The sequence below is a fragment of the Mustelus asterias genome, chromosome 3 (genome assembly GCF_964213995.1).
Source record: "Mustelus asterias chromosome 3, sMusAst1.hap1.1, whole genome shotgun sequence".
NCBI classification, from domain to species: Eukaryota; Metazoa; Chordata; class Chondrichthyes; order Carcharhiniformes; family Triakidae; genus Mustelus; species Mustelus asterias.
This window is the reverse complement of record NC_135803.1, coordinates 135,218,312-135,233,003: the sequence shown is the minus strand read 5'-3', so window position 1 is coordinate 135,233,003 and position 14,692 is coordinate 135,218,312. Positions and strand designations below refer to the sequence as shown.

At 43.7% G+C, this 14,692-nt stretch overlaps 1 protein-coding gene across 1 annotated transcript in view; it reads left to right on the top strand.

The window, feature by feature from the left end:
• Window positions 1-1,879: 1,879 nt before the first annotated feature.
• Window positions 1,880-14,692, top strand: part of LOC144491875 (uncharacterized) — a 28,207-nt gene continuing 15,394 nt past the window's right edge. Inside the window, exons 1-6 of the mRNA XM_078210164.1 lie at window positions 1,880-2,109; window positions 2,471-2,855; window positions 4,213-4,391; window positions 6,717-6,921; window positions 7,539-7,658; window positions 12,638-12,710. Coding sequence (XP_078066290.1) covers window positions 2,101-2,109; window positions 2,471-2,855; window positions 4,213-4,391; window positions 6,717-6,921; window positions 7,539-7,658; window positions 12,638-12,710 — 971 coding nt within the window. The 5' untranslated portion in view covers window positions 1,880-2,100. The remainder of the gene's footprint in view (window positions 2,110-2,470; window positions 2,856-4,212; window positions 4,392-6,716; window positions 6,922-7,538; window positions 7,659-12,637; window positions 12,711-14,692) is intronic.

Sequence of the window (14,692 nt, the reverse complement as noted above, 5' to 3'; positions counted from 1 at the left end):
GACTGTTGGAGGAAACCCATTCGGACACGGGGGGAACGTGCAAACTCCACACAGAAGGTCACCCAAGGCTGGAATCGAACCCAGGTCCCTGGAACTGTGAGGCAGCAATGCTAACTACTGTACCACCATGCCGCCCCCACCCTCACTCTTGCAACACCCAACTCTCCAAGGTACGGCAGGGCTCCACCAGAACAGTCAAGGTAGTGGAAGTGTATGCCGATGGTCTGGTCTGAGCTGTCACATTTCTTGTGGCAGCATGGCTTTCGCTGAATGCATTTTGTTCATGCGTGTGTGTGTGTGTGTGTGTGTGTGGGTGGCTTGTGCATCAGGGTTATCATCAGCCATGTGGTTAGTGACTAGCCCTTGCCTTTAAGAAGTTGATACTTTAATTGGGGTGTCTGTCCTATTGAACAGTGGCACTACAGACCTGAGTCTCATGCCAAAACTTTCAGGTTGATGGCGGGAGTGTAGAGTGAGTGTGATAGAGTGTGATAGTCTACAAAGGAGAAACAAGGGTAAGGGTGGGAGAAAAAATATAAAGAATGGCCTGTGACCAGGAGAGGGTGATACAGAGAATCATGGGTGGTACAGAGAATCATGGGTGGCACAGTGGTTAGCACTGCTGCTTCACAATGCCAGGGACCTGGGTTCAATTCCTGGCTTGGGTCACTGTCTGTGCGGAGTCTGCATGTTCTCCCCGTGTCTGTGTGGGTTTCCCCTGGGCGCACCAGTTTCCTCCCACCGTCCAAAAGGTGTGCTGGTTCATTGGCCATGCTAAATTCTTCCTCAGTGTACCCGAACAGGTGCTGGAGTGAGGTGACTAGGGGGTTTTCACAGAAACTTCATTGCAGTGTTAATGTAAGCCTACTTGTGACACTAATAAATAAACTTTAAACAATCTCCCTCCCCCCCCCGCCCCCCTCCCATCCAACTGCACAGACAGGCAAAATTTATAATGTAAATCTGAATGATAGCAGGAAGATATTTTACCAACACAGAGCTTATTGGACCAGTGAAACATTTAACAAAGTGACACAAAAGGGTCCAGAGGAGGTTCACAAGAATGATCCTGGAATGAAGAGCTTGTCATATGAGGAACGGTTGAAGATGCTGGGTCTGTACTCGTTGGAGTTTAGAAGGATGGGGGGGGGGGGTCTTATTGAAACATACAGGATACCGTGAGGCCTGGACAGAATGGACGTGGAGAGAATGTTTCCACAAGTAGGAAAAACTAGAACCAGAGGGCACAACATCAGGCTAAAGGGGCAATCCTTTAAAACAGAGATGAGGAGGAATTTCTTCAGCCAGGGAGTGGTGAATCTGTGGAAGTCTTTGCCGCAGAAAGCTGTGGAGGCCAGGTCATTGAGTGTCTTTAAGACAGAGATAGATAGGTTCTTGATTAATAAGGGGATCAGGGGTTATGGGGAAAAGGCAGGAGAATGGGGATGAGAAAAATATCAGCCATGATTGAATGGCAGAGCAGACTCGATGGGCCGAGTGGCCTAATTCTGCTCCTATGTCTAATGGTCTTGTGGTCTTAAAATGCTGGCAAATCTCAACAGGTCTGACGGCATCAGTGGAGAGAGAGAATGATGCTGTCAGACCTGCTGAGATTTTCCAGCATTTTCTGTTTCAGATTCCAGCATCCGCAGTATTTTTGCTTTGATTTAACAAAGGGGTGCATTCTGTCGCATCCTCCGAGTTGTAGAGTCTGGCCGCGCTCTACCACAGTAATAAGGGGACAGACGGTCTGTGTGTGGAGTTGGCAACGCGGAACTGTGAGTGATCTGCGGAGGGATACCCGGGTGCGCGGCGGCGCGGCGGAGGAGGGTGGTGCGGTCTGTTGCTATGCGACGGGAAGTTACAGTGACACTTTGGCAGGGAGAAGGTGGGAGAGACGTGGCCGCAGTGTCCGGAGCCCAAGGGGCAGCGCTGCCCAGGGGCAGTAACCATTAAGCTGCAGGGCCGAAATGCTGTCTGTGTTAGATTGACCTGTGTTGTTGTTCTTTGCAGTATTGGTTTATTTGACACCCCTTCCCCTGTGTCACCTTCATTTATTGACAAAACACAAAGGTCAATTATTTTTGTTCCATTTTCAGAATGGAAAGGGTGAGTCTGGATGGCGCACAGTGTGTAAACACTGAAAAAAAGTTTGTCTGAACTGAACTATTCTGCCTGTGACATTAATCATTGTAAAGAAAGTTTGAACTGAACTATTCTGCCTCTGACATTAACCATTGTAAAGAAAATTTGTCTGAACTGAACTAATCTGCCTCTGATATTAAGCTCTGTAAAGAAAGTTTGTCTGAACTACATTATTCTACCTGTGATATTAAGCATTGTAAAGAAAGTTTGCCTGAACTAAACTATTTTGCCTCTGATATTAAGCTCTGTAAAGAAAGTTTGTCTGAACTGCATCATTTTGCCTCCAGTGACAATTGCTATTTTCTCCCTGTTCTTCCTTCCCCAGGAGGATTCAACCCAAGGGGATGAGAGCGACGTCCCCGAAGACAAGGATGCAAGAGTCACTTTCGGTGACCTTGGGCAAAGGACACCGGAGCCGGGCGGTCAGACCGAAACGAGCGGCTCAGAGCTTAGCCAGTTCCCCCTGTCCAGCAGCTCGGTGTTCAGCCGGATTTCCCAGCCGGATGGCTCGACGCTCAGCTCGGGTTCTGTGACCAGGAACCCGAGCCTGAGCCTGAATGCACAGCCGAGGAGCCCGAGTCCCCAGTCCAGGAGCACAACTTCGAGTGTAGTCTTCCAGGACATCTCCGTCTCCTCTGACAAGAACCTCACTGCATCCCCTTCTCGCCAGGTCAAGTTCACTGTGACTCTAACACTGGCCATTCCGAACGGTATGTGATTAAAAGCATCCCTATCAGTTCCTGAAGAGGTTGAGTTTTCTGACTGCATTGTTCAAGGACTTCCCAGTTGCAATCTCTTGTGTCTCTTCACTTAAGGTTTATTTATTAGTCACAAGTAGGCTTACATTCACATTGCAATTAAGTTACTGTGAAAATCCTCTAGTTGCAACACTCAGGCACCTGTTCAGATACACTGAGGGAAAATTTAGCATGGCCAATTCACCCTACCTCCACATCTTTGGACTGTGGGAGGAAACCCACGCAGACACGGGGAGAATGTGCAAACTCCACACAGACAATGACCCAAGTCAGGAATCAAACCCAGGTTCCTGGCATGAGGCAGCAGTGCTAACCACTGTGCCAAACGTCCTTCTGGTTATCAGTTTCAGCCTTATTATGTCTTAAAGCAAATTATTCTAATAGTTTATTATTAAATTGCCTGGAAAGCCAATTATGGATCCTATTAATAGATATATGACACAATCACATAATTCATATAGAGTTGTTTTCTAAATGTTACTGCAAACACATCATGGCTAGCATATCATGTCACAGACCTTTCAAACATCTTCCTTTGTCAAAATGCCAGTTTCCTTGACCCAGTTGGATTTTTTAATCTTTAAGAGAGGCCACGTGGCTAATAATACAGGAATGATTAATAACATAAATTTGATATTAGCATAAAAAATATTTCACCCATTCATTTAAAAATCCTCTTTCTGCTATTTTAATGGAAGCATTAACACCACACGGTTAATTTGATGGAGGTTATTAATCCCACCTGGTTAATAATGGCAAACAAGATATTGCTAATAATATTGCCAACAATATTTTCCCTTGAGCACAAAATAAAGAGCAAATTAAAGGGATTCCAATTATATATAAAATATTATGGCCCAACTTATTGTGCAATAAACAGATGGGTTTTTGGTAACGCCAAGATTTGTAAAATTGAAAGGACCAAAAGTTCCACTGATTTAAGATGGCTCTTAAACTCGTGCAAGATTGGGGAGGGCGGGGGGAGGGGGGGAGATATTAGTCTTGGAAGTGGGATATTTCTCATGCACCTTTTAATTCCATTAATGATGATGTTCAAATTACAGTTTCTGTTCAGCCAATGACCTTTGTAAAAATATCCCCCAAAACTGAACACTTTTAAGTAGATTTGCTCCATAATCATGATCAGTGCATCTAAAGTTTCATGAATTAGCAGTTATATACATTGTTATGCTATATTGAGGTTTATCACTTGAGATGTATGTGGTGCAATGCATTTTGTGGTAGTATTTATTTTTGATAGAATAAGCACTTTATTTTATTAACTATGGAACATGCATTTATTTTTTAGGGCATGAAGGTGATAAAAGGAGACCTCTCAAGTCGAAATCAATTAGGACAATGGAAGCATCAAAACCCCAAAAGTATTATCACGTGGAATGGTCTCTTCTCCCAAATACTGAAACAACAAAACTTGATTTAGTGACCTTTGGATCAGCTGCTAAGACCTATATGGGAAATGACAGCCAGGTAGAATTTCTTTTTAGAAGTCATGCAACTATTATCAATTTGGGGATAAAGTAGGATACATATGAGTCAGTTAGCTCAGTTGGCTGGATGGCTAGTTTGTGACACAGAGTGATGCCAACAGTGCAGGTTCAATTCCTGTACTGCCTGGGGTTATTCATGAAGGCCCTGCTTTCTCAATTTTGCCCCTCGCCTGAGGTGATCCTTGGGTTGAATCACCACCAGTCAGCTCTCCCCCGCCTCAAAAGGGAGATCAGCCTATGGTCATCTGGGACTATGGCAACTTTATCTTTACGTACGAGTGAAAGATGGGATTTTGTGTTCATTTTATCTTCCTGAAGAAGATGTAAATGCATAGAAATAACCAAAACTCTATACAATTTGTAGCTGCTAGCTGCATGCTCATTGCCTCTGCCCCCCACTCCCAATATCGTTGTCTGAATCCGACCATTCGGTTCCTGCAGGCTGCTCCCAAATCAAAGGCTTTTCAATCTGTATCTCTGGCTCCTCAATCTCTTCTTTCCTACTATGTTGTCCTTGTTGGTGGTGCAGTCAATTCTCCCCTTTGCCGCTTGCCATTTGCCATCTTGTTATTGACTGCTCCAACTCTCGACACCAGCCGTTCAGTCCTTATCGGATTATATTTACAACTTTATAACCCTTCGGTAACAGCAGCCCAATTCCTATCAGTGTAGAAAGATACAGATACATTTGAATCCTAAGCCACTAAAAGTATTATTAAATGTTTCCAGCTAGGCCTCCCTTCCTTTGAACATTATTAATACAAGCCCCACTGAGTAGCATGTCCAGAATCCCTGTGCCTTTTTCTGTGTGCATACCTCTATGACTCTGATGATAATGACATACAATGTAACTATGCAAAGGGATATAGATAGTCTAAGTGAGTGGGTCTGGCAGATGGAGTACAATGTTGGTAAATGTGAGGTCATCCATTTTGGTAGGAATAACAGCAAAATGGACTATTATTTAAATGGTAAAAAATTACAGCATGCTGCTGTGCAGAGGGACCTGGGTGTCCTTGTGCAGAATCTCAAGGAGTTAGTTTGCAGATGCAGCAGGTAATTAAGAAGGCAAATGGAATTTTGTTCTTCATTGCCAGAGGGATGGAGTTTAAAAACAGCGAGGTTATGTTGCAGCTGTATAAGGTGCTGGTGAGGCCACACCTGGAGTACTGGGGCGGCATGGTGGCACAGTGGTTAGCACTGCTGCCTTACAGCACCACAGACCCGGGTTCGATTCCTGGCTTTGGGTCACTGTCTGTGTGGAGTTTGCACATTCTCCCCATGTCTGCGTGGGTTTTCTCCGAGTGCTCTGATTTCCGCCCACAGTCCAAAGGTGTGCAGGTTAGGTGAGTTAGCCGAACAGGCACCAGAATGTGGCGACTAGGAGATTTTCACAGTAACTTCATTGCAGTGTTAATGTAAGACTACTTGTGATAAAGACATAAAGGTGCTTCACAGAGGTGAAAAAAAATACAAAGACCAAGCCAAAGAAGACATTTTTGGAGGGAAAAGAGGTGGGTTTTAGGAAAGATTGTTAAGGAGGTAAGAGAGATGGAAAGGCAGAGGTTTAGGGAGGGAATCATGCGGTCTGGAGGCCTGGGTATCAATAATGGTGCAAAGGGAGGGGAAATGCACCAGAAACTGGAGTAACTTTTATGAGTAACATACAGGACTAGATGAAGTTACAGAGATAGCAAAGGACAAGGCTATGGTGTCACTTAATACAAGGAAGACGATTTTAATTTAGAGATGTTGAGGCACTGCGAGTCATTGTAGGCCAGTGATGATAGGAGTAAAAGGCAAATGAAAATTTGTATAGGATAGGACACAGCGTTTTGAATGAGCAGAAATTTCAAAGTTCAAAAATGGAAGCTCAGTCAGGAGAATACTAAAACAAACACGTGGAGCTGAAAAAGCCAAGAAGATGCCTTTTTAGCTCCGTCATCTTGCGAATCTCCCGAGATTCCATCCTCAACCACTCTCTGCGTAAAGAACCTAACTACATAATTGTAATAACACTGATTTAACACAACCTGTTGGAAGTATGTGCTCTATTGTGTACCCTCTTCACTATGTGGAGATGCTGGCATTGGACTGGGGGTGGGCGCAGTAAGAAGTCTCACAACACCAGGTTAAAGTCCAACAGGTTTATTTGGAATCGTGAGCTTTCGGAGTGCTGCTCCTTCATCAGGTGTGTTCCTTTGTCCTTAATTGTCATAAGAAAGTTATGAAAATGTACAGTTTTAATATGAGATAAATTTAAGGCATGTCTAAAATTATTTATTTTATTACATTACAATTGTAGATTCTAAGACCGTGGGATGATGGTGATCAGATGTGGTTGGTCTTCCGTCATAATGTGGATTTGCCTGTCACTAAAGAATTACTGTTAAAACTAGGCTCTCATCTAATGACACTTCAAATATGGGAGAGTAAGGACAAAGTGAGCTCCAAGGCTAAATTTGATCGGCCCAAGGGTTTGCGCCTTCTTGTGGAAAAGGAGAGTACAGGTGAGTAGGAGGCTGTTAAATCTTCTACTGTCTCAATAAATAATTTAGCAGCTTTTACAGAAGAGCACATTTGACAAGAAATTCAAGCCATTAAAGAAAATCATTTGTCATATGACATTAATAAAGCTACAATTGATATATATTGGAGACAGAAGCCTGTTTTAAGATCTAAGCACCTGAAGGCAAATTATGAAAATTAGATGGTTGGATTCAAGGAGAAGGAATCAACTGTATCTTAAAGCTATCAAAGATAAAATATATTACTTGTGACATATTGCTCCTTTGCTATTCATAAAATGCATGAAAAATGGCAGCATGGTGGGACAGTCGATTGATCTGGCAACACACTTTGCCTTAGAATCCAATATCCTTCTTAGCTGTGCATTCAAAGGTGAGATAAGCTAGATGACAAGGAACACACTGGAAAACAGATCAGTCAGATTTTCTTAATTTATTCTTTGAAAAAACCCTGCGTGACCTATAATTTAATAGTAAACTTGTCTGGAGAACTATTGTGTCTTTGGGAGCATTTTGTAAAGCAAACAAGGCATGTGTTATTGTCATTATTTTGACAGTGCACAAAGATCCATCTGACTGATTGACTTTCCTTTTGGCAGATGTGGAGAAGCTTTTGGTTCAGGAGCAGTTGAAACTGTTAGAAAACAGTCCCCTCGTGACAACCTATAAAGAACTTGATTATTTATACGTTGAAGATCTCTCAAACCTCCTTGGACACGGTAAGAATCTGAGGACACAAAATCTATTTGTCGTGCTTGACAGTATTTTTATTTAAGTGGTGCGTTAAGAAGAGATTTCTGAAAAGGAATTAGAAAGAAGTAGAGAAACTCAACATCTAGCAAGTTACTCCTTTATTCCGTGAACATCGCAACGCTTTTTTAAAAAAAATGATGTGCTTGGCAACCAATAGAATATTAAGCAGCATTTCATTTACTATTTCTGCATAAATAGATTTTCTTTTCAGAAAATATAATGGCTTGTGCCCTGAAAGTGAAGCAGCAGAACAATACATATGTGTTACATGGTATAAATGCTCCTGTTGCTAAAATGTAGCTTACAACCAATGAGCAATCTCGCTCTCTCTCCATGCTATCCTTATGGGCTAAGGCAAGGAGGTAGGGCCCAGGAACTACTTCAGCCACCACACGGATTGAACTCATGTTGCTGGTGTTATTCTGCAATACACTCTAGTCATCGAAATCAGGTGCTCCTGTTTTTGGGGGCATGGCGGGCACAGTGTTCGTGCTGGGGCCCAAGGTGCGCCTGATATCGAGCCTGTCACCTCTTTACACCCAGAATCAACTAGAGTTGGGAAGGAGACCAAGATCTGGCCATTGCTAGTAGAGAAAATGTTAGGAGGGCAATTTCAGCCAGCACAGGTAAGTCCATTGGGCAGGATAGGGGTTTAAGTGAGCAGAATGTGCAGGGGTCTGTGCTGGGACCTCAGATTTTTATAATTTACATCAATGACTTAGATGAGGAGAGCAAAGGCATGGTAACTAAATTTTCAGATGACACAAAGATAGATAGGAAAGTATGATGTGAAGCAGACATACGGACTTTGCAATGGATATAGATAAGTTGAGTGAGTGGGGGAAAATTGGCAGATTGATTATACTGTGGGAAAGTGTGGCATTGTTCACTTTGACAGGAAAAATAAAACAGAGTATTACTTAAATGGAGAACAACTGGGGAATGCTGAGGTGCAGAGGGATTTTGGTGTTTCTCATGCATGAGTCACGAAAAGTTTGTATGCCGGTGCAGCATGCAGTCAAGAAGGCTAATGGCATGCTATTCTTTATTGCAAGAGGAATTGAACATAAAAGTAAGGATGTTGTGCTTCAGTTATACAGGGCATTGGTGAGACTGCATTTCCAATACTGCGTGCAGTTTTGATCTCCTTATTTAAGGAAGGAGGTAAATGTATTGGAGGTGGTTCAGAGGAGGTTTACTAGATTGATACCTGGAATGAGTGGGTTGTCTTTTGAGGATAGGTTGGAAAGGCTGGGTTTGTTTGCACTGGAGTTTAGAAGAGTGAGGGGTGACTTGATTGAAATATATAAGATCCTGAATGGTCTTGACAAGATTGATGTTGAAAAGATGTTTTCCCTTGTGGGTGAGTCCAGAACTAGAGGGCATTGTTTTAAAAATAGGGGTCACCTTGTTGAACAGGGGTGAGGTGAAATGTTTTCTCTCAGAATGTTGTGCGGCTAGGAACTCTCTGGGTGAGGTTTTCTGTCTGCACTCGCCCCAAAACCGGAAAATTCTGCCCAAGATTAACGGACCTTTGCATGGTCCGCCCCCTGCCCGTTACGATTCCTGTGTCGGGTGGGACGGGAAAATTCCCCCCTCTGCCTCAGAAGGCGGTGGAAGCAGGATCACTGAAAATTTTAAGGCCGAGGTAAATAGGTTCTTGTTGGGCAAGGGAATTGAAGGTTATCGGAGGTGGATGGGGAGTGTGGGACTCAGCACAGGCAGATCTGCCGTGATCTTATTGAATGGTGGAGCAGTCTTGAGGGGCTGAATGGCCTACTTATGCTTCTATTTATATTGTAGGGCAGGGTGGGGAGAGTTATTGGGGGGAGCACATTTAGTGTGGGCTGCACCTGAAGCAGCTGGTAGCACATTGCATACCCCTAGGAGTGGGCAAGGTTTACACGGTGGAAACCAAATTCACGTGAGAGTTCTGAAAGGACTTCAAGCTGGTTCCTAATCACAACAGGAAGCTTGACTTTTTGACAATCAGGGTGGGATTTCTTGGGCTTTACCACACCAAGAACGTTAAGTGAATGAACTCTTATCAATGAGAGAAAAAAGATAAACCATTAAAATCACTTAAAATATTTGATGCGGTGGCTTGAGGTGGCACCTAATATTTTTCCATATGAAAATTTATTGGGAAAAACGTTTATAATACCAAGACTTATAATAAGTGTCTGAAGAAAAGACTTATTCATATTCATAGTTTTGCCTTTCTTGTGTTATAAATCACTGGAAAACATTTTCTTATCAAACTTTCTCTTGTAGGAGCTTTTGCCTCAGTTTAGAATACTTAACTTGAGATGTTATTCTAAACTTTCAACTTTGAACTTTTGCCTCAGTGAAAATGGGTTTTCAAGGTTCACCGCATTACTGTTGATATTATTTCCTCAACATTTGCTTTTATTGTCATAATGCAGACATTGTGCTCCTGTTGGGGCTTTCTGTGTCATTTGTCTGCCAACATTATTTCCACAGTGTTCCTGGTGTGGAGACAATTGCCGCTTTTATTCACAATGGATCTGCACTTAGTGTCTTTGGGTGCCCTTACTGAACTTTTAACTTCACTAGTACTCCCACATCCTAAGAACCCCCTACCAAACCCAGTGTTGTCAAATCCCAAAATCCCCTCAGTGGCGCTTTCCCAACAGCACAAAAATGCAGGACTCCCTGCGTTGCTTCCAATTTCCAGTTCCCCTTTGTTGCTAAACCTCAAGACTCCAACTTTTCTTCATCCTCTTTGAACATCCCTAAACCCTCAGCCATGCCCAAGTGCTTCCAAATGTCGGTAATTCCGAGTGCAACAGATCTATGCCCCTTGCAGAGAAGTGACAAACCCACATTACAGCTTCCTACAACTCCACCCATTAAGTGATACCAGACACGCGAGACCCAGCCTGACTGACTGCTCAACCTCAGACTTTTTCTTCCAAATTCCACCTTTAAGAGCATTCCCAGATGGCAGCTCTCTTTGCTAACTCCTGGTGTTCTGAAAGTACTGCCTCCCATCTGCCAACACCTCCATTCCCTGACTCACTGCTTGGCCTGTGTCCCCAGACCTAAATTGCCCTTTAGTGTCACAAGATATGTAGGTCAGGGGATTAGCAGGGTAAATGTGTGGAGTTATGGGGATTGGTTCTGGGTGGGATGCTCTATAAAGAGTCAGTGCAGACTTGATTGACCAAATGTCCTGCTTCTGCACTGTAGGGATTCTATGATTACACTTCGTCTGACCCTTCTTCGAAAGCCTGTCACTGGCTCGTACATACTGGTACCTTTTGCTTTGGACCCTGACCTTTAAACAAAGTAAGAGATAAAAATTGAATTTATATATAGCGGAATACATCTTAACAATCAAGGTTTGGATTTTCATAGAAAGATGCAGTTTGATCCCTTAAACATGAGTAAAGCCCCAGAACATTGTGTAATAAAAGTTGAATTAGTTAATATAGTCACTGGTAATACAGCATGCCTCACATGGCATAACACTTGCATGAGGAAATCTCACAGGTATATTTTGTAATATCGATCACTGCTTTCCTCCTTATACAATAAAATTGCATGATTACATCCTTTTTTATATTTACAGCACTTTTTAGGGACAATATTCTCACAGACCAGTGAGTACAGTTACATGGCTAGTAAGGACCAATGAATCATTGGTGTACAAATAGAAACTTGCAAAAGTTTTGACCATCCGTTGTGTTTTTATCATCAACATTGGCCAGAGTCATGCAAAATGTAGAACAAATAAATTAATCATATAATTAGCAGCACCCAATGAGATTGCTAGCAAGTGATATGAATACTATGGCTTGAATTTTACATTCTGGGGTTGCCCAACCTAAACTAACATAAAATTGCACCAAATGACGTCGGGCATGCATTCCAACGTTACCATGCAAGTGTGCAATATTGAGGTCGGCGAACTGGTGCATGTGTCAAATGTGCACCCAGCGACAAAGGCCATTAACGAGCCTATTGAACATTATGTTGTCCAAGCCATTTTACGCTCATTGAACGGACAAAACGGGTGGGCGGACAACATGCTTCCATGAGTTTGTCATCTAAGAGTAAGAAGTCTCACAACACCAGGTTAAAGTCCAACAGGTTTATTTGGTATCACGAGCTTTCGGAGCTCCTTCATCAGGTGAGTCATCTAAGAGTAGGATACGAGGCCCCTGGAGTAAAAGCGCATTCAGTTTCTTTGCGAGTTCTCTGCTGTCTCAGTTCAGACTTGTGCCAGATTGCCTTTTGATATCTGCAGCTTTTCAAGCCGGCCAGCTGTATTTAAGAGCCTCATTTTCCTTGGAAGGTTTGCTTGAGGATTGCAGCACAGTGTACCCTTAGTTGCAAGGCAGATGTCTTTGTGTGCCTCATCTAATGGGGATGGTTTGCTTAGCTGGTGGGGCCTTCTCTGAAGAGGGAGAGAGGGACCCGGTGGGAGAGGAGGCCAGGTGAGTCTGAGCAGGTCCTGGGAGAGACCTTTGAGAGGAGAGGCAAGGACTCAGTTGGTGCAGGGCCGGCAAGAGATCAAGGCGGTCAGTGGCACCAGTCTTTATGGTGGAAGATACTTCGAACATCCCATTAATAGTAAAGAATGGGGGGGAGGAATTACCATCACAATCACTAGAGAAGTAGTATTAGACAAACTAATAGGACTAAAGGGAGATAAGTGCGATAGCCCTGATGGCTTACATCATAGGATCCTAAAAAATGTAGCTTTGGAGATAGTGGATGTATTGGTTGCAATTTTCCAAAAGTCCTTGGAGTTTGGAAAAGTACTGGAGGATTGGAAAACTGCCAATGTGACAACCCTATTCAAAAATGGAAGGAGGCAAAACGCAGGTAACTATAGGGCGATTAGCCTAAGATCTATTGTTGGAAAAATGTTGGAATCGGTTATGAAGGCAATAATTCTTTCTGCAATGCTGCACAGGTGCCGTTCCCTCTTCAGACCAACCCAATCTTGGATGGACAGAAACTCTTGCAGATCTTCGGCAGCCACCGAGGTAAAATAGCCATTTATTCTTTGCAAAGAGCATTGTTGAAGCTGCACACGGCAATACAGTAAAAATACCAAAAGTAGATCTCCCTTATCACTGCAAAAAAATTAAGTGTTAAAATCTATGTTTGTCTTATAGGCAGTGTTGCACTAAGTGTTACACTCACAGGGGAGGCAGTGAAGTACTGGTATTGTCACTGGACTAGTACTCCAGAGACCCAGGGTAAGGCGCTAGTGACCTGGGTTTGGATCCCACCAGGGCAGATGGTGCTCTAATGTCTCTTTAGGGAAGGAAATCTGCCATCCTTACCTGAGCTGACCGACATGTGACCCCAGACTCACAGCAACCCTAAAGTGCCCTCTGAAATAGCCGAGCAAGCCACTCAGTTGCAGGGCAATCAGGGATGGGCAACAAATGCTGGCCCAGCCAGCGACACCCATATCCCATAAAATAAATAAATATATCGAGCTAACTTTAAGTGCATGTATACCCACAGGGTGGGATTTGATTGACCCAATGGGGGTTTTACACATGGGTCAGAAAACCAGTGAGGAACACCTCCCTGTCTTTTAGGCCCCTCCCCCCCCCCATTGGGCCTTTCCTGGGATTCAGCATCCTGGCAGCAGAAGTACTTCCTTCCCAGAGTGACCAATCAGAGGCTGACAGCTCCTTATTGACATCAGCGCCACCGGGAAGGGCAGCAGTTGCTGGAAATGCAGCCACCAGAAGCCCAGGATTGCTGAGAGGGACCCCAGGTGAAAGGTGAGTGAAGGTGGGATGAAGGTCACAGGGTGGGGTCGGGGGAGAGATGGTGACAGAGGGGTTGGAAACAAGGGCTCAAGGGGGGCTTTCAGCAGCCACCACCCCCCCCCCCCCCCCCCCCCCAACAGCCCATAATGCCAGGCCCCTCGATTGGACACAGAGTGCCTGATAATGAGTGATCCTGCCTGGAAGGCCACTGGCAAACCTTACAGGGTTTAGTAAGCGGCCAACAGGAGGCACGGTTCCCATTTAATCCCTACACCACTGCCTATCGGGAGTGGTTTTGCAGCCACTGGGTGACTGATGTAGGGCCTCTTCTGCGATTAAGTGGATCCAGATGAAAGGCTCCCACTTGCTGGACTAAATTTCAGTCACAAGAGTTAAGCAGTCAAAATGATTGGCTGAACAACTATTTATGACCAAGGAATATCACTTGTGAATTTAGGTCAGTGATCTTCCTGTTCATGAAGTAATATGATGAAACATTCAAACAGAGACAATTACTCAAAGTGACCCCAAAGCACAAACACTGCACATAAATTGTGACAGATGTGTCTCTGTACTGTAACTGGCATCTGGCTTAGTTAACACTTCCAGAGAACTGAAGGAAATATTTCCAAATTGATTGCATATTCGTTAGAATGATTATGACTTAATATGCCAAGCATGTTGCTTGAGAATATAATAAAGAACTTTTATGTCAAAGTTATATATATGATGCTAAGAGGTGTATACAGAAAAAATGTTTCTAACCCTCAATGAATTGGAAAATGAGCTTTGAAAAGACTATTTAACTGAGTATACCTCAGCAATCAAAGGCAACAGATCCCAAGGATACATATAAAGCATCCTACTTTACTTATTAATTTGGGGCGGCAACGGTAGCACAGTGGTTAGCACTGCTGCCTCACAGCGTCAGGGACCCAGGTTCAATTCCCGGCTTGGGTCACTGTCTGTGCGGAGTCTGCACGTTCTCCCTGTGTTTGCATGGGTTTCCTCCAGATGCTCTGGTTTTCTCCCACAGTCCAAAGAGTTAGGTTGATTGGACATGCTAAATTAACCCTTAGTGTCCCGGGATGTGATAGGTTAGAGGGATTAGCAGGGTAACTAAGCGGGGATAGGGCCTGGGTGGGATTGGTGTCGGTGCAGACTTGATGGGCTGAATGGCCTCCTTCTGCACTGTAGGGATTCTATGATTTAATTATTTGCTGATGTTACAAATGGGC